Source organism: Micropterus dolomieu, linkage group LG07 (genome assembly GCF_021292245.1).
Source record: "Micropterus dolomieu isolate WLL.071019.BEF.003 ecotype Adirondacks linkage group LG07, ASM2129224v1, whole genome shotgun sequence".
NCBI lineage: Eukaryota > Metazoa > Chordata > Actinopteri > Centrarchiformes > Centrarchidae > Micropterus > Micropterus dolomieu.
In genome coordinates, this window is record NC_060156.1 from 22,808,425 (window position 1) to 22,827,844 (window position 19,420).

General features: G+C 38.7%; 1 protein-coding gene and 1 long non-coding RNA gene across 3 annotated transcripts in view; both read left to right on the forward strand.

Moving 5' to 3' along the window:
• rnf17 (ring finger protein 17) overlaps window positions 1–19,420 on the forward strand; it is a 60,335-nt gene that overhangs the window by 20,804 nt on the left and 20,111 nt on the right. The window contains exons 2-21 of one of the 2 annotated variants that reach the window (XM_046054631.1): window positions 1,115–1,227; window positions 1,833–1,930; window positions 4,546–4,630; window positions 4,724–4,813; window positions 4,980–5,083; window positions 5,311–5,479; window positions 5,662–5,738; window positions 6,028–6,102; window positions 7,257–7,522; window positions 7,647–7,736; window positions 8,410–8,568; window positions 8,902–9,073; window positions 13,391–13,532; window positions 14,554–14,741; window positions 14,867–14,996; window positions 15,363–15,525; window positions 15,834–15,949; window positions 18,054–18,171; window positions 18,331–18,448; window positions 18,795–19,034. In XM_046054631.1, the coding sequence (XP_045910587.1) occupies window positions 1,115–1,227; window positions 1,833–1,930; window positions 4,546–4,630; window positions 4,724–4,813; window positions 4,980–5,083; window positions 5,311–5,479; window positions 5,662–5,738; window positions 6,028–6,102; window positions 7,257–7,522; window positions 7,647–7,736; window positions 8,410–8,568; window positions 8,902–9,073; window positions 13,391–13,532; window positions 14,554–14,741; window positions 14,867–14,996; window positions 15,363–15,525; window positions 15,834–15,949; window positions 18,054–18,171; window positions 18,331–18,448; window positions 18,795–19,034 (2,713 nt within the window). The remainder of the gene's footprint in view (window positions 1–1,114; window positions 1,228–1,832; window positions 1,931–4,545; window positions 4,631–4,723; window positions 4,814–4,979; window positions 5,084–5,310; window positions 5,480–5,661; window positions 5,739–6,027; window positions 6,103–7,256; window positions 7,523–7,646; window positions 7,737–8,409; window positions 8,569–8,901; window positions 9,074–13,390; window positions 13,533–14,553; window positions 14,742–14,866; window positions 14,997–15,362; window positions 15,526–15,833; window positions 15,950–18,053; window positions 18,172–18,330; window positions 18,449–18,794; window positions 19,035–19,420) is intronic. The other variant, XM_046054632.1, reaches the window with a different exon arrangement.
• Window positions 9,093–12,734, forward strand: LOC123974177. Its single transcript, XR_006825778.1, has 2 exons — window positions 9,093–9,984; window positions 10,460–12,734. It is a non-coding gene; the product is annotated as an uncharacterized LOC123974177 (long non-coding RNA).

Below are 19,420 nucleotides of genomic sequence, written 5' to 3' on the forward strand. Positions count from 1 at the left end.
AGGAGGCTGTAGTTTGTAGGGATTACAGCTGCAACGATTAGTCTGTTTATCAACTATTAAAATAATTGCCAACTATTTTGATTATTGATTAATCGTTCTTCATTTTTCAGTCATTTTTCTAAAAACATGTCCAGATTCTGTGATTCCAGCTTCTGAAATCTTAATATTTCTGGTTTCTTTGCTCCTCCAGGACAGTAAACTGAACATATTTGGGTTGTGGACAAAACAAGACATTTGAGGACGTCACCAGATTGACATTTTTCACTGATTTCTGACATTTTAGCACAGCTAATTGATTAGTTTTGAAACTGATTGACAGATTAATCAAAGAAACACAAAGAAAATAATCGTTAGTTGCAGCCCTAGTAGGGATGTCACGATACCAGAATTCTCTGTACTCAATTTGATACCAAAGTAAAAATCAAAAACAATTATATATATATATATATATATATATATATATATATATATATATATATATATATATATATAATTTCATGTCTAGTGATTTGTAAAGTTTTCTGTCAGCCCAACAAATTATAGCAATATACATAGGCCTACATCTAAAAACAAGGCTGAACAAAGATAGGTAAAACTAAACTAAACTCTAAACACATACTGACATCATTGCTACAGTGCAGCCCTAATAATAACTGACATCTTGCTTTTAACTAATGGGTCCAACCTTCAGTGAAAATATATATTTTTTTTAATTATTCATAATTAAAAACATCAAACTTTGTATTAACTTATGAACAAAATTAGAACACAAGGAGTTGCTGTAGTAATTACAAATTATGCAACATGTGATTCATTTATGAAATAAAAACACCAACAGTTTGGTGAAGAAACTTAAAGTCAAACAGTATTAATAATTAACAATTAGTTTGAAAATTAATAAACCTTATATTTGTGTACCACCTTTGACAGAATAGCAGCAAAATTAATTTTACATTATTTTAAATCATTTTCATTTAACAGTTGATGTAGAGCGGATGACAGCATCAATCAATGGATTGCACTGTGCTTTTCTATTAAATGGGTAGAAGCAGTGGTCGTTCACTCTAACAGAAATGTGCACGATATCCCGAACTTGTCTTGTTTTCTTTTTCAGAGGATGACGTTGAAGGCAATCTCCCTCGTGTGCTTTTATGTGGCCATATCTTCTGCACATCCTGTCTGCTGTCCATTCAGTATGACAGTGCGATTAAATGTCCAGAGTGTGAGGTAAAATTACCTACTTACTGTTGCAACTAGAGCATAGCATAACTCAAGTACTGAAGAAAGTAAATGTACGGTCAGGGTTCATTCATTTCCTATTTCTCATAATTTGGGCAAAATTAGTCACACAGAGCTATCTTGTGAATTCTGGTCCTGTTTGCCTAATAATTTGGCTATTGTAACTAGATGATATTCATCATAAATTATTGGATGATCCATAAATTTATAGATGAGAAATTGTCAGATGAAGCATATAAATTGAACATTTTCACTGCACAACTAATCATGGCCCAGTGGTCAATTTTGTCCACAATGTAAGTGTTAAACTCACAGAACTTTAGAATCAGCCTCTTGCAGCATGGCATTTTATCCAATTTTGTGATTGCAGTAGTACCGGAAACAGTGTGGCAAGACATTCAACATGCCACATGGGCTGTGGTACAATTATAAGGCTGCTGAAGCATTTCCTAATGCTTTAACCTATCCTGGTGTGCGATACCTTGGTTGGTAACCAGCCAGCCATTTGTTTAATCCATCTGTTGAATTTGCATCAAGTTCAAGTAGTAGGATGACAAAACAATGATTAAAAATACAAAGCTCACTCTCTGCAGGTTGAGTCAGCCCTTCCTGAAGGTGGGGTGTATGGACTGCAGGAAGATAGCAGAATCATTGGCCTCATCTACACTGCTAAAATGAACAGGATGAAAAGGTAAAATGTCGTTCTGCTGTTCGTTGTTTCTCACGTTCGTTGTTTCTCACTCGTCACCTCAGAAGTTCAATTTATTTGAACTTTAGTCATGCAACGTTGTTCTGATGTCTACCGGAGCTGCTTCTGACCTCTGTCGGTGTTTCAGTGTGGCCGGGGCTGCGTTGTGGCTTTTCCACACAGACACCACACACTGTCATATCAAATGTCATAATCAAACCACATCGGCAGATCCAAGACGCCAGCCCAGCTTGTAGATTTCGTGGCTGTGGTGGCGGAGTCAGATTATCCGTGAAAAAAAATAAATCGTGTAAAACGCGCTTGGTCAAGCTTTGTAAACAAGGATGCGCCCTGCCCACGTGAGAGTAGCGTCGTCAGACCCACTTATACCCTTTGTTCAGCAGCATGTGGAGGCTATCAAGCAATAACCTATTTGATAGAGGACAATTCACAATACATATACTGCAACAACGAATTCATTCTGAATTGTACCATTTGAAATAGTATTATAATAGTAATATAATAGTGTATGTATCAGAATCAGAAATACTTTATTGATCCCCGAGAGGAAATTCTTTTGTCACAATTGCTCACTTGTCAAAGGTAGATAGATAAAGGGTATATAAATATAATAGTATAAATATAAAAAATAAAGACAAATATAAAGGTGTGTGGGGACGTACAATATTTACATTATTAAGAATTATTATGGTGAACCAAAAAGGACTAGTGAATAAATAGCAGCAGAGAATATTGCACATTAAATATTAAACAGGTCATATTGGACAGAAAATAGATAGTGTCAGACACTTAAAGGGAGGAGTTAAAATGTTTGATGGCCACAGGCAGGAATGACTTCCTGTGGCGCTCTGTGGTGCATTTTGGGGGAATGAGTCTTGCACTGAAAGTGCTCCTGTGTTTGAGCAGCACGTCATGGAGTGGGTGGGACATTGTCCAAGACGACATGTAGGTTGGACAGCATCCTCCTCTCTGACACCACCGACAGAGTCCAGCTCCACCCCCACAACGTCACTGGCCTTGCAGATCAGTTTGTTGAGTATGTTAGCGTCCGCTACCCTCAACCTGCTGGCCCAGCATGCAACAGCAAACAGGATAGCACTGGCCACCACAGACTCATAAAACATCCTCAGCATCGTCCTGCAAGTGTTGAAGGACCTTAGCCTCCTCAGAAAATAGAGACGGCTTTGGCCCTTCCTGTAGAGGGGCTTGGCCCAGTCCAGTTTATTGTCCATGTGGACTCCCAGGTATTTGTACTTGTGAACTGTCCCCATAAATAATTACACATGCATTTGAATAGGCCACTCTATAGTGAATAAAATTTCAATAAGAAAATATTGAATTGTTGAAATTTTATTCACCACCACATGATTATACACTTTCTGATGACACAAGTTGTTTAAATTGTAAAACACAGAATTCAGAAAGATTTTAAAAGAGAACACGGTATGTAGCAAAAATTAAAAAGTTTTAAATTTTTTTCAATTGCTCTGTGAAAGGGTGTACTTGAATTACTCTGGCTATTATGTTATCATTATATAAGTGTCTTAAATTGACTAATTTTGATTATTGTAATTATTTCATCCAACAAAAGTAGTTATTGTGACAGGCCTACATACATGCAGTTTAACAATTCTTTTGAACAACATGTGTAGGGATGGTGATCGTTTATTTTTATTGATATTTAAACCTTTATTGAGACTGCTTAATGATCCGATTCTGATATCGATACCACTATCGATACTTAACTATTATTTGGTGATGGTTATTTGGTAAGACCAGCCCCAACGGGCATGAGGTAGGCCTGCACAATATGAGGAAAATATTCAATATGTAATAACATTGTTATATATTGAAATGAAATATGACTTGTGATAAATAAATGTATTTTCAAGTGTCCATATTAGCTGACTGGTTGTTTTTAAATTATTTATAGGATTAGAATTTAATATTTTAAATAAATCTAAATGTTGTTTCTAGAGCAGCAACATTAATGTTTACAACAGCAAAGTCACTATATATAAACTCAATATCGGACATCACAAAAAGAATAAAAAATTCAGTCTGTATCAGACCTTCCTCCTCCTCCTGCTGTTATTCACTGCCTGCAGGTAACGTTACCTGGTAAGTGAGTTTACAACAAGTGTAGCTGTCATCAACTCGAGTAGTTTGGAGCTAACTTAACCCTCACCGTCTCCACCGTGACGGTGCGGCGTCTCTCTCTGATGGCAGCTGTGTATGTAGGAGCCAACAGAGAGCAGCAGAGGCTGTAGCCTGATGATAAACAGCCCCGGGACCGTTTAATACCGCGTTTCGGTGCCATCATTAGAAACATTAGTTTTCTTATCCATCACGTTTCAAGATAAATCAGATTTGACGCTCAAGACAGAACGGTACAGACCCACTAGCCTCGATAGCAGTATCAAAAAGCTTGGATGTTATTGATTTTTGGGATTTGAGCAATGTTGGAACCGGATCCTTTTAGAACCAGGTCTTGATCCCCATCCCTAAACATGTCTTTCTTGTATAATCCCGTTGTTGTCATACATTTTTAAAAGAGAATTGCACATTACTGTGATAACTGCTTTCGTCTCCTGAAGTCTCCGATGTGACAGGTCAAAGAATCGCAGAAGGAACAAATCACCGTCCACAGACATTACAGCCAAAAATGAGGATATGGAGCAGGTATGGGGGGGGGGGGTGTAGTGGCTAAAGAGTTACAGTAAACATACATTATTCAGATTAAAAAGGTTAAAATTCTGGTTATGTTTTATTCAGCCAGTTGATATTGAGAAGATTGAAAGGGCGGTGGATGAGGCGTTGGTCCATGCTGCAAAAAATCTTACCCTTCTGGAACACATACATGAGGTAAAAGCTGCACTGGATCCAAAAAACTGCAAACACCTTGCAGAACAAAATTGTCGACATTATGTATTTCCTAAAAGGAAATCATCACTTAAAGAAAATCAAAATTTAAAACTTTTTTTTGGTGAGTTTGATGCTGGAGTGTTCTGTGTTTGTCTCATCTGTGCAGACTTTGACGACTGGTCTGGCAGAACAGGTGAAGAGAGAGCAAGCTCGACTGGAGCTAGAGATCAAGCAAGCTGTAGAGAAGGCTGCATATGCTATTCAAAAGTGGTATGGGCATAAACTGCCAAAAATGTAGTTAAAATAGTAAAGGCTGTATAATAAGATCCCATGTTCTTTTATTGAAACCAATGATTGAACACTGGTCTTTTTCTTTTCAGATTGTTTTGTTCTTCTGAAAATCAAACGGGCCAGTATTAGTCTAGTAATAATGTTTTCCGGAGATTGTTTGTAAAGCGACATTAATCTGAATATTCTGTAAATTTTTTTGTCAACAGGAAGGATGTGCAGTTAAGTCAGCTGACAAAACTGGAGGCACGATTCTCCTCCAGCCAAGCGGAGGTGAGCTCTATCCAGGAGAGGATTAAGGCCCTTGAAATTGCCATGCAGATGGCCAGAGAAGTTCGCCGTGTCCCCTTCCTGGAGCAGTACTGCACCCTGGATAAGGTATGTAACCGATACTTACTAGTGAGCACCTAATGCACGGTCAGATAAAATAAAACTGAGGACATTCTGCTGAACTCTGGCTATTTTCCAACAGTTTACACCTTGAAAGTATACAGTCAGGCAAAATGGTTAAAAATACAGTGGCTGGTGTATTTTGCTGCGTGTTTGTGTGTGGGTGACAGGTTCTAGAGACATTGCAGGCTCCTGTGGATAACCAGTCCTTCGATATGAAATGCATTACTATGGGCTCTGGAATGAGGTTTGTGACTTTAAGCCTCAAGTTTGTTTGCAGTGTTTGTTAGATAGCTATATAGTTTTTGTTTCTCTATCGGCTACTGTAGCAGGTAAACAACTTGTGTTTTAAATTTCAACAAATCTGCCAAAATAGAAACATTTGAAATATTCATGTACTGAACCACTGTTCATTTACCCTTCCCTTTATTATTGTGCTGTAATTGTATGAAGCATGGGAACCTCACAAACATTAGTAATGGGCTTTGACTTACACTATTGATTTTGAATTTGGGGTATGCATGTTTGTATTGTAGCTGTGTTTACCAGTCAGAAGGTCTGAACCAGAGTCTGTCATTGTCTCTGAAGATGGAAGTCGGTGTCCCAAAGCAGTGAGTCCCTAAATATATTCCAATATGTCATGTGGATTTATTTGTTGAAATTGCAAAAAGCCTCTTCTTTTTTTAATGTTTCTGTAACTGTCTTTACCATAGTAAACAGGCATGGCCATGAGGAGAGTTTAGCTCATTTGTGCTACTTGTTTTGTACCATATCTGCTACTATTAGGTTTAAGTAGGGCTGCATAATTAATGTAATCGCAATCGCGATGTTGTCATGTGCTATTACATAACCGCAAAAAGTGTGCGATGTAATAAAACAAAAGGTGTGTGTGTGATGCTCTCTTCTGTGTGCCCTGCAGTCATTATCATTATCCAAGCTCACACCGGGGCTCTCGCATATGCCTCTAAAACAGATAAGCCTACGTGCAATCAGTGTCACTTTTCATCAACCAAACAATCACAGCATGGATGGGGCGGGACATTAAAAAAAAGTTTGACGTGCTACAGCAAACTTTACAATGTTGAACAATATGAATATTAACAAATTAGAGACTGATGTAGAGCCTTTTTCTTGCAAGGATTTAATGAATAAAAACAACCCACAGAAATGAAACAGCTGTAACTGGATTTAATATTCAAATATACTATACAAACAGTATACTGTTAACTGAACATTATACTCTTTATTTAATGTTATAATATTATACTAATACACTCATACTAGTTCCTCCAGGTTGTGGATAGTGTCTCTGCAGTGGACAGTTGTACATTGAGCCGATGCCACTGTGGCAATATTTGATTTGATATTCAAGTTGAGAAATGCACATTTTAAAATGTCAGAATCTTGTGCATTTTCCTTGATATTGTACCATTTGTTCAATTATAAACGATTCACAAATCGCAATATTGTCCACAATAATCGCAATATGACCTTTTCTCCAAATCGTGCAGCCCTAGGTTTAAGTATATTTTAAGTTGATTATGTTATGTCAAAACATTGATGAGCAGGAAAATACTACACCCAATACACGTAGTACACTCCCCTGTAATTGCTTCAAATCTTGAAATTTTGCATCTGCTGCCCATTGTGTTAAGTTACATACATACAATTTATTTAATTGGATTACATTTTTCTTGTTTATATGGCTCTCAACTCATGTGGCATTTGTGTTTTAAAACCAAGTGCTCGCTCTGTTCCCTATTAGATTGTCAGAATCTCCACCCAAAGGCCACCAGCTGGGCAACTCAAACATAAAGTCTTCCTGGGAAGATGTAGAGGGAAGCAACAGCAACGAGCTCCCGACGCCACAAAAACAGGGCCGGGAAATCCCAGGAGCTAACAGGTCATCGTTGCAAGGCTCCTCTCCAAGCCCAAGACCTCGTCGCAACCTTTCTCGCCACAGCTCGGCCTCAGACCTCGGAACTCAAGATGTAATTATTGAGGAACTATTTGATGAGGGACAGAAGCACCGTGAGTGTGTTGTTTGATTTCAATTAGATAATGTCAGATCCGGTCAGAACATGAAATTGCTCATGAAGGAGGCAGAAGAGAAGCCTAAATCTGTTTTTGTGATATGCTTTGTATCCTTCTGCAGCTCCCCCACCCACGGGCCCTGAGCTGGCTAACGACAAGTCGAGAATCCACACGAAAAGGAAAAATATCTTGTCTGCTGATAAGAGAAATGGTAGTTGTATAGTTATAAGACTTTTTGAAGATAAAACATCATTGATTAATCGCATGTAGGCAGATACAATGTCTATGAAATCTTCAAAATGTGTTGTCACAGGTAAATAACAATGCAGTCTTCAAGACTGGTAGATAATATGCAGTACATATAACCAACTGATCTGTGTAGCAAATTTTGTGCCATTTTCAACTTCAAATCTTCTCTCATGACGTTTTGTGACACTGTTAATTTTGACAACTGAACCGATTTAATCTTTCTTGTCCATTTCTAATATAAAAAAGTCAGTGGACACCTTCAACTAGTAGGAAATTTAATTTATCCATGGCGGCAAAATGAACAGAAAACACTTACACACACTATAGACAGATGGGTGGAAAATTGATGGCCCAGCTACTGTACAGCCAGGCAATGAACAACCCATAATACAACACTTTATGGTCACTTTGTAACCGTCCATTCTCTATCCTCTCCATCTCGGAAAACTACTATCTCATTGTCCTTATTTTCCTCTTCATCGTCTCTCTCTTCCTCTTCTCCTGCCTTCTACCCTTCTTCTCTTTGTCTGTCATCCATCCGTTTTCCTATTTTCTCATCCTCTTTCTCTCACACCTCTCATCCCTTAATTTCTGCTGCCCCTACTACCTTCCTTCTCCTTGCTTCTCTCTCCTAGTCCCCCAGTGGGTGGTGGTAACCCACATTGTGAATCCAAGTCACTTCTACATCCGCTATGTGGCCGAGAAGAGGGCAAGCGAGATGTTGTCTAAGAAGATCAACTCCTTCTGCTCCAGAGATAGCTGTCGTTTTACTTCCAGTGACACAATGGAGACCGGTGTGTGTGTGTGTGTGTGTGTGTGTGTGTGTGTGTTGTAGTTTTTTACTTTCAGTTTAAGTGTATTCTGCATAGCAATGAAAGTTAATGTTATTGTTGAATGTAATGGTTAAAGTGTTCACCAAATTGATGTTTAGCAAATTAGCCAAAAAGTTGATCAGGTTCATTAGGGCTGCGCCTGCCAATGAATTCATTAGTTGGTCAGTGTGCTCTTAATTGAATAAGAATTCCATTGTAATATTGAGAATGCATCGCACAATCACTCATCCTCTCAGAGTGGTGTGAAACATATTTGGCATGTGATTCAGCCATCGTTTCTTTGCTCCTCTCCAGGCTCCATGATCTTTGTTACGTGGAAAGACGGTCTTTGGTGCCGGGCCCGTGTGGTTCAAGTCTTGCAGAAAGGATATGTGGAGGCTGTGCAAACCTGCCTAGTCACCCAGCTGGCCAATTTACGTGTCTTCTTGCTTGACTATGGCTTCACCAAAAGCCTCACCATAGAGAGGTATACACACACAAATGTGCAGAAGGCATACATATCAGTGTCTCCCACAGGTTTAAAATGGAGCCTTGCTGCTGAGCCAAGGACAGAAGCAAATTCATAGTGATAAATTTGACCTCTCCCCCTAGGAAAAACTAGGTGATCCCAGAAACAAAATGCTACCTAGCACTGCAATCCATACTGCTACATCTGCCATCACTGCCTACTTCCCAGAAACAGCAGTTAACAATTGTTTTTGCGCTTCCTCTGTTATCCATGCACAGGTCTACTTGTGTTTTAAACATCTAGACCTGAATGGATGTATCTGTTTTAACGGCCTGTACTGAATAACTAATCGTATCATGTTATTAGAATATTTCAGCAAAGTATTTCAGCATGGACCCAGTTTGAAGAAGTTATTCCACCAGTGTATTTTGGCTGGGTTTGTTGTTGATGCTTATTTCATCTGATGAGTTGCACATAACATATACAGGGTTTGTATGGTCATGAAAAACCTGAAAAAGTTATGGAATTTGAAAATGGAAAAGTCCTGGGAATTTGCTTTACAAATACCTGTATAATAGAGTATATGTGGTTCAATTAAGATCGACTGAGAAAAATCTATATTGTTTGGGCAGATCAGTCACATCATCATTTTATGGATGTAGCACGGCCATTCTTAGGTTTTGCGAGCACCGGTGGATTGAGAATGTCAGTGTGTCAGATCATCGAGATGGTAGGGCAAGGTGAACTACCAAATCCAAAAGTGAAGTCATTTGAGGAGGTGAAGATCCGTTGTGCTGATCCTCTTTTTACATTGAGAGTGGGGATAATTAACAGCATTGCCAGAGAAATCAACCCCTTCCTTACCATGTATCAAGCGGACCAACCAATACTGCCCTTCTTCTCTGAGGACTTGCACAAACTGATTAAAGGTAAGGATAAACATATTTATGATGGAATTGCTAATTGTAGTCATTAGAAACACACAAATAAATCAAGTGCGGCTATTTCCCTTTTTTCCCATTTTATGGTTCCAGAATCAGAGCAAAATGTGAAAGTATAACAGGTTAATGAAACATCATAAAGCTACCATTGATGATGGTGCATTGCTGTCTGTCACGTATATAGTTTTTGTTTTCATTTTTACATAATTTCTGAGAGCAATTAGTAACGGGCGGGCATAAAGAGTGAATGGAATCTTACATAACGCATGTATTTATTTTTAAATGACTAAAATAAAATGGATGATTGTTTAATGCACATAATAGAATCAGCATACATCACTGTAGTTTGTATGACCTAAACTATGAATGTGTAATATTCACTCATTTGGTGTGTTTAACTAAAAGATACACTTGTAAATTTGTAAATTAAGGGTGATCAAACTTACTTTTTAATTGTTTACAGGGGTCATGAGATGATGTCTGAAAAGAAAGCATCTGCTGAAAGAGGCCACATCTACACTGAAGCTCCTCCATGTCCTTTTTCAGGACAGCAGTCCGCACAAGGATATTTTTCAGACTGATATTGTATTTGCAGCCGAAGCCACCCTCAGCTCTTACAAAAACACTTCAGAGACTAGAGATTAAGATGGACTACAAGAAACTCTTGATTACACTCCTTGAGAAGCTGCTAAAAAAAAGGCTCCAGTGCATGACATTAGTGTGAAGCATGCAGTGGCTCAACCCAAGATGCATGGTTCAATCTAAGGAGCTATCCGTAAGTCAAATGAAAACAACGTTGAACGTACTTGTTAGTGCTAAACACATAGTTCAGACAATGTGTGATGATATCCTCAGGGAGTTTAGTGGTTTGGCTGCTCTTTAAATTCGGGGAATATGACCACAAAACAGATCGAGTAGACACCTTGCTTTATGAAACAATTGGAACAGATCATTATTTTCCAGTGTGATGGATGTGGTGAAGATTCTGCTTGTTTTGTCTCATGGCCAAACCGGTGTGTCGAAAGGATTTTCCATTTACAAAGAATTGATTGAGGAGCATCAGAAAGAGGTCTGTGGTGGGCAAGAGGCTCACTGTCCTTGTCTATTCTGTTGGGCGTATAACCAAGATACATATCACAAAAGATCTGCTTCTTTCAGCTGTGGGAGCCAAGCTTAAGCACTACTTGGATGAAGAAAAGAGAAAGAAATAACAGCAATCTCTCAACTTAAAGAGGAAGGCCCTCACAGATGAGCTAGATTTGAAAAGAAGAGGGCTAGGATAGGAGGCTGATATATGTGCCCTTGAGAATTCTGCAGATGAATACACTGAAAAGGAAAGAAGCTACAAGCAAACTGACCTTCATCACCGAATCCAACAGTTTCTGCCGAACTGCAAAAGAAAAGAAATCTCTGCTGATGAAAGGCATATTGACGAGGAGCTTGCAGAAATGAAAAGTGAACTGTGTGGATTGTTTTTGTGGCATTCAAACACAGGGAAGGTTATCTTCTGTTAAGGCCCAGTTATGTTAATGGTAAATAGGAGGCAGAATTGGTTTCTATACAGAATCTTGTATTCCAAAAGACTGGACACTTTTTTTGTTTATTTTTCATTTCGTTATTTGTTGTTATTGTACACCGTTTCCTCCTAGTCATTTATGATAATTAAGGCTAAACATGGAGTCTTTAGGGTTTGCCACATTTTTTTTCTGTTAACATCTTACTGGTCAGGGTTTTCCCTGCATAAAGAAATTCCCCCCAAGAGGTTTTAGCCTTTTTATATACAGTGGTTTTAGTGAGCGCCAGAGGAAAATCGCCAGATAGAAATGATCAGAATTTTTTTTTAAAAAAGCGTTTAAAATTCTCTCTGATTGTGTTTTAATGGCTATCAAAGAAATGTTGGGCACTCTTCTCTGCCCTCTCCAGATCAGGTTTTCTGGGCACTACGTGACGTTCACTTGTTGCCTGTAGTACCCTCCCCTGTAGTTGTTGATGCCCCAATCCCAGTCTCCGCAGGGAGATTGGGACTGTGTGCCTTTCTTGCGGTCATGTGAATAGTTGCTTGTCAAAGTCACTTTTAGGGGACCAATCACAGCCTGGAGTAGGCGGGACAATAAAAAAAGGTTGAGGCACTACAGCAAACTTTAGAAATGTTGAACTCATTCTTTATGCATGGTTTTTATCATTGACAATTGTACTTTGCATAAACAAGACATTAAAACAACCCACAAAAATGGAAATGCTGTTTTGTCCAACTGGAATTAATATTAGGCTTCTAGTGGTAAGCTGTATAGTAGCCTGTACTATTATCTGAAATTATCATGAACAAACTTAACATTAGCCCTAATCAAACCTTAACCACAGTGGTGTAGGCTAATATTAGAAAATGGTTTTATGAGTGAAACAGCTCAATTAATAAACTTATCTACAGGCAGATTATTCAAATAAAGTGTAACCTGTAAATATATTATCATACTAACATTATAATTTCTGTAATATTTATTAATACAGCAATTTATACTTTTACTCCTCGAGGTTGTGGATATATTTTGTTTATGAAATGGTCTGAAATAATAAGAAAATGCATAGATTTAGGTCATAAGGTAACGCATTGCCTTTACTGTATGTGTACAGATCATGATTACTGTTGTGCGAGGTCACCCCCCCAAAGGCCTGTTCTGAGCCAGTAAACACTGCTGGTATGTCAGCATCACTCAAATAAATGTTTTGGTTTCAAACCGCATAGCTTGTCATTCATTTTAGGATAAAATGTGGTAAATTTTGACATGGATTTTATTTTTCATCTGTACCTGACATTGCAGAGAATGTACAGTTGTTAAAATTGACCTCAAAGGCATGGAAAAGTCATGGAAATGTATTGGTAAAAATGTGTATGAACCCTGTATATACAAACCCTATTTGCAGAGAATCTGACAATGGTGACCACAGAATGTTGAGCAGCTTAAGTTTTCTATCAAGGAAAAATGGACAAAAATTCCACTTCCCATATGATAAGAAAGTGTTATTAAAAGGAAAGGTGATGTAACACAATGATAAACATGCCTCTGTCCCAACTTTTGTGTGTTGCAGACATGAAATTCGCAGACATGGAAAAAGTATTTACAAAATATAGTTACGCTGGTCAGTAGAACTATTGAAAGTCTTTTGTTTATGTTTTGTAATAAAGGTTAATGTGAATTTACAAATGCCAGAATTTTGTTTTTAATGCATTTTGGAAAATATCTCAATTCTGAAACTAAGGTTTGAAGTATGTACAGCATAAATGCTTAACAGACCCATTTTGAATGTCTTGATTGTGAAGTATTTCTTTTAGTTATTCAGTTGAATGCTGTACATTGTTGTTCTATGATATCCTCTTCTCTGACCCCTTTTACAGTGAGGAAGGGACTACTGAGTCTTTACTGAAGGCTGTGAACAACCACCTGAGGAAGGTGGGTGAGGCAGTGAAAGTGGAACTGGGTCGTTTTGTTCCACAGGCCATCAGATGTTCACTCAAGGACCTGGTCCCGTATGACCTGGTAAGACCACTAAGATTTAAACAGATACAGTATTTGTTATGTTGATGACATTGATGTTGATACCGGGAGACAGAAAAGACCAGTGTGAGCTTGTTTACCTCACCAACCACAGCAATACTGTAAAGGTTGCACAGAAAGGAAAACAATTATATCATAGCCAACCAATGTCCACCTTCCTCTAGCAACAGTAGAACTGGTGTTGTAGATAAACAGAAATAAGACTGAGAAAGGCGGAAGGTACCTACAGTACTTTTTTTTACTCTTTTTTTTTAACCTTTATTAGCCAGGTTTGTCCCATTAAGAACATCGGGTCAAATCCGCTAGGATTTTGTTCAGCAGCGGGGGCAGGCCAAATCCCTAGTTTTTAAATAAAAAGGATAAGATGTGAATATTTTTAATATATGATGATGTTTCTAGAGCAGCATCATTAAAGTTTGCAACAGTAAAGTCACTGTGTAAACTGAAATGAAGAACTAAGACATCAGTCCGTACCAGTCCTTCCTCCTGTCCTCCACCTCCTTTCTCTGATTTTATTCTCTGTCTGCAGGTAACATTACCTGGTAGAGAGGAGGGCTGGTTTGTCTCATTTAGCAGCTATGTTTACAACAACCTGCCAAATTGTAAGCTAAGTGGCAAACAAAGCAAAACAGTTAGACTCAAGGCGGCTTTTAATTTAGCTTGTTTGCAATATTTGGCTAATCGCCAACCTAACGGGCTTGTGTAAAACAGAGAATTGGAGACAGTGGACAGAGCAGATTAAATGTAGGTAGAAAAAATGTGTAATTGCTTCTTCATCACATGACATTTATTAAAATTCGGAAAGAGGCAGCAACAATTATTTTGTCAGCTTTTCCAAAAATGTACAAGATGATCAGAATTGAATTTCTTTTACAGTCAGGGCTAATGTGTCTACTTTTGTGGTTAATTTGTATTGTGAAATGTAATGTTTTTTGTTAATTTATGTTGTTTGCAAACAGCAGCAGTATTAGTAGGTGTGTTTACTTTGTGTGTGTCTTTTCAGACAAAGGGCTGGAGCAAAGAGGCACAGGTTGAGTTCCACAATGTGGTTGGTTCTGCAGCAGTGGAGATGCGGCCTTTGGGTCACGACAGAGACCTTTTATTGGTGGACCTGAGAAAAGCTCCCATGGACCAATCAAGTGATGTGCCCATCTCTGTCAGAGAGTACCTTGTTTTCATTGAAGTGGCCAGGTACGTATGTGCAAATTACCAGGAAAAATTCAAATAAGGCAATTACTTATTTGACGTCATTGAATATTGAATCAAGAGTCAAATCGTAGTGGCCTAACTTTGGCTGTTCTCCCCCATAAAAAAAGGTTTTATTCTCCTGTGACGTTGGGAACGAAGACCCTGCTGTTTTACCCTCCTGTCTATCCCAAGATCAACACAGAAGTCAATGCCGTGGTGTCCCACATCAACAACCCTGCTGACTTCTACATCCAGCTGGTGCTAATTATACACATAAATTAACACACATGCACTCTATTTCAGGGGTGTGATGAGATCTCGTGCCACAAGGTCAATATATACATCCAAAAACTGATGCATGAACGTCGTTTAGGGCTGTTGACCTTTTTAAATACTGACACAGAACACACAGGCAGGCAGGGTAATCAGGCATAGGTGAGACCCGTCAGGGCAGGCATCTCGTGAACCCAATATCGCGTCCTTCCTGTGAGCTAAGCGTCTTGTCACACCCCTACTCTGTAAATATCTGACATAACAAAAGCCATCTTTGCTCTATTTATTGCAACTACCTTTTTTTTGGTCTATTTTTTTACTTTTTACTTTGTTTGTCCCCTCCAAAACCAGGTTGATAACATGGAGTACTTGCTGCTCTCAGCCAAGCTTCAGGATTGTTACAATGAGAGTACAGTGGCTGCAGAAGATGACCTCTGTATCTACTGCCCTGTAATCGGACAGGCCTGTGTTGCCCGCTACGATGACAAGTATTGGTACAGAGCTCAGATTATAGGTAAGGGTGTGTTTAGTTTGAATAAATGTCTGTGGGTACTGCGTATAAGTGTAATTTCATAGTGATTCAACCTATATTCAGACATTGCGGCTGTTTTATAACTCTACTGGTGTTCCAGAGTGCCTCTCATGTCAAAAATCTGAGGTTTTCAAACTTCTGAATTGAATTTGCTCTATACGTTAACTATTTGTCTGCTGTGGATGACTTCTACTGCTACCCGGAATTTACCCGACATGGAGTACACTAAAGTAAGTGTGTGTGTGTGTGTGTGTGTGTGTGTGTGTGTGTGTGTGTGTGTGTGTGTGTAGGTCATCCAGGGGGCAGAAAAGTGGAAGTGCGTTATGTAGACTTTGGCAATAAAAACATCTTGTCAGTCAGCGACTTGAGGAAGATCAAGGATGAGTTCTTTGCCCTTCCTTCCAAGGTGAGAACAAAGCATTTGCTTGATCAACTGATTTTCTTATACTTTTGTGTAGGGTTGGGTACCAAAATCCCATGTCAATGTGGAACCGGTTCCACGGATGACTGGTATCTACCGGACCTAATTAGAATGCAAATTTCTGTACCTCATTTCGGTGAACTATTTTCCTTCTGGTGCGCCAAAGCGTCGCCACTATACTAAGAAAAGCCAATCAGATGATGCAGTACTCGCCAGACAGTTTTTCAACGGCAGGTAAGATAGTTTCACTACGCAGTCTGAGCAGTTTTCAGTGCTAGCTAGCACCAAAATCCTTTTCAGACAGGAAGCGATTGATGCGGCCAGTTTATCATTTACAATGAGAGTTGAGCAACAATCAGACAAGTGTAGCAACAAACAGGAGATATCGTGAAGCTGTTGCTGTCCTGCTCATCTCACCACCCGCTACCAGAGTTTAATTGTCTTCACCCGCAGGCAGAGAGAGAGACGGATCCTTCAGTGTAAGTTTCCAGATGCAAAGAGAGGCGCCACCCAATCAGCTGACTGCCTCTCTCTCTCTTTCTCCGTTTTTGTTTTAAATCTGAGATTTTTTGCTACGTTTCCACCTCCCGTCCAGATTAAAACTGCGACTCCGAATATGTAATAGTGTGTAATAGGAAAACACTGCCGACCCCATTGGCAAAAACAGAGGACTTTATAAAACAATGACACACTCTCACATCTGGCTTTCTGATTCGGTCTTATCAGTCATGCAAACCAAAAACACGATGCTACTGAAAGAGTTTTAGTTTCAGTATTTATATTAAAATATTTTATACTGCGTAAATAACAGTTATCCTTGTGTGCATGATGTCGCCTTGTTTAGGCTACTTTGCGACGACTCCCAGTCTGGTTTCACAGTCTCTTTGTACTGCTGTGTTACTTTCAGTAACTGTTCCACTTTGGTGTGGTTATTCACCGTCTTTCGCCAAATCTTCTGCAACTGCGAAATAGACCATCTGCTTCATGTTTACATCAGCTTGCGCATGCCCAGTGTATGTGAACAGCCACTATATGTGTGTTTTCAGTCGTTTTAATATAGACAGAGATCAACTCTGATATGCAGCTAAAACGCTGCTGTGGACGGAGAAGATCGTATTGTTATAAAACTGTTAAAAAAACTGTAGTAGTGTGGATGTAGCCTCACATTACCCCACTCCTCTCTCTACTTCTCTCATGTAAACCCTCCAGTTTTCCCTGTGACTCTCCCGTATTTTTCCGTTCTCACCCGGTATCCTCCCGTCAAATGTTTCCCTGTAAATCTCCCGTATTTTTAACCTTAATAAAATCAAATAAAAACCTGCTGGCTGTATTTAAAGTGTTTGCTACTCTCTCCTCTGTTAAAACCAGTGTATTAATATGTAAAGATGCTGTTTGTTCTGTCCATGTTTCCTGGCAATAAAATAAACAGTTGTCATTTCATGATACTTTACCATCTGTTCATTTTAATACTTAATCCATTGTTTTTAGGACTAATTAAATAAATATACAGTATACTGTATAATGCTACATGAGAAATAGAAGGCTTCAAATCGGTATCGGCCGATACTGCTTTCAGCACTCAGTAATCGGCCCAAAAAATCCTGATCAGAGCACGCTCTATTGAAAATGTTTTGTAAATGTGTTGTGTTTTGTATTTATATATATTTATATTAAGTGTACTTTAAATAAATATATAAATAAAAATGTATATATATTTTTTAAGTATAGGTTCAGTCAATGCTTAGGCACTGGAACCATTTTAAAACTATCGATTTGGCACTGGAATCTTGAAATCCAAACGATACCCAACCCAACTTTTGTGTGCCCTGGAGGGTAATATCAGACATTGACTGTCCTGGATTAAAATCCTTAAGGAAAATAATTGTTCTTGATTATGTCTAGAACCAGCGTGCTGCAATTAATTTCTGATACCAATTCATTGGCATTAAAATTGGCCAAGAAAAGATAAACAAGTTAATTATTTACATTACACTGAAATGTTGATATTTTCCATTAGCAAACAATAAGTTCTATTTACACAAGTGCTGGGTCAAAAAAGTCAACTGTAAGTATCTTTTCTGCTGTCCAGGCAATCCACTGCTGTTTGTCAGATGTGATTCCACTGGATGGAGAGACCTGGAGTGATGCCTGCACCAACAGATTCATCAGTCTAGCTCACCAGAAACTGGTCACTATTGTGGCAAAAGGTACTGTGTGAATGGATATGTGCGAATTTTTCTGATTTCTTTGAGTGTCACACACCAGGCTTGTATTTTTAATATCACACTCACTTGTCACCAAAACCCCATTTTGTGCTCTCTGTGTGTTTTCCCTTCATTTTTATTTCCTTCCTTAAACTCCTCCAGGACCAGTCCACAAGACGGAGCCTCTGCCAGTGAGGCTGTTTGAGAGCAGCCTGATTGGGCCACTATCCAACATAGCTGAGCTGCTGGTCAGAGAGGAGCTGGCCTGCTTCAAAGAGGAGTGAGACTTGTCTGGAGTATCTTCGACAACTTGTATTTATAGTTTTGGATGAATGAGAAACACACCAAATTTAAAATAGATTTTTCACCATTGAAGAAATAGTGGTTGGATTCTAATGTGGTACATGCACAACACCAATGATGGACCATGTGTGACGGCTGATATTGTAAATGATGTAATATGAGCAATATTAAGCCTTCCCTAATTTTAATTCAGTATTTGTTTTGTTTACTTCTTTATTGTATCACATTGTCATCTTTATTCTTACAAGTTTTTCCTCACACTCTTTCCCGCCACCTCTTGGTGCCCCGCCCTATCTCCTCAAATTCCTCCTTCCTAACTGCAGACTTAAGTCCAACGATGACAGTCCCCCTTGTGATGACTCTGCCACATGGGACCCTCCACTTGAGCATGATTCGGGCAAGGATGAAAAAACCTCCGGAGAGCAGACTGAGGAGCCCCTGGAATTTCAGCCTCAGCTGAAGCTTCCTGCTCAACTCAAAGACTTGAAAGTCAGAGTCAGCCATGTGAACTCACCGAGCAGCTTTTATGTCCATCTCACCCAGTATGACTCTCAGATCAAAAGGTTAGCAGCAAAACCAGGATTTAAAAATATTTTAAATAAAGCAAATATTGATACAGGAGAAAAAAATATTCCTCTTCCAGTCTATTATTTTTCTGTCATTTCATTAATGAACAATTCAACTATTGATTAATATTGTCAAGCTGTTCCAAGCTGTATTTGCTGTATTTGCTGGTTCCAGCTTCTTAAATGTGAATATTTGCTTATTCTCTTTTTCTACGTTGTTGTAAATGGAATGTTATATTTCTGCAGTGCTAGTAGGAAAAACAAGTAATCTGAGTGTGTCACCTTTAACTCTTTTTTTTGGGGGGGGGGATTTGTATTTTTCTCTATTTTCCTGACATTGTATGAACTGAAAAAATTATACCTTTTTAAATTAACAAAATAAT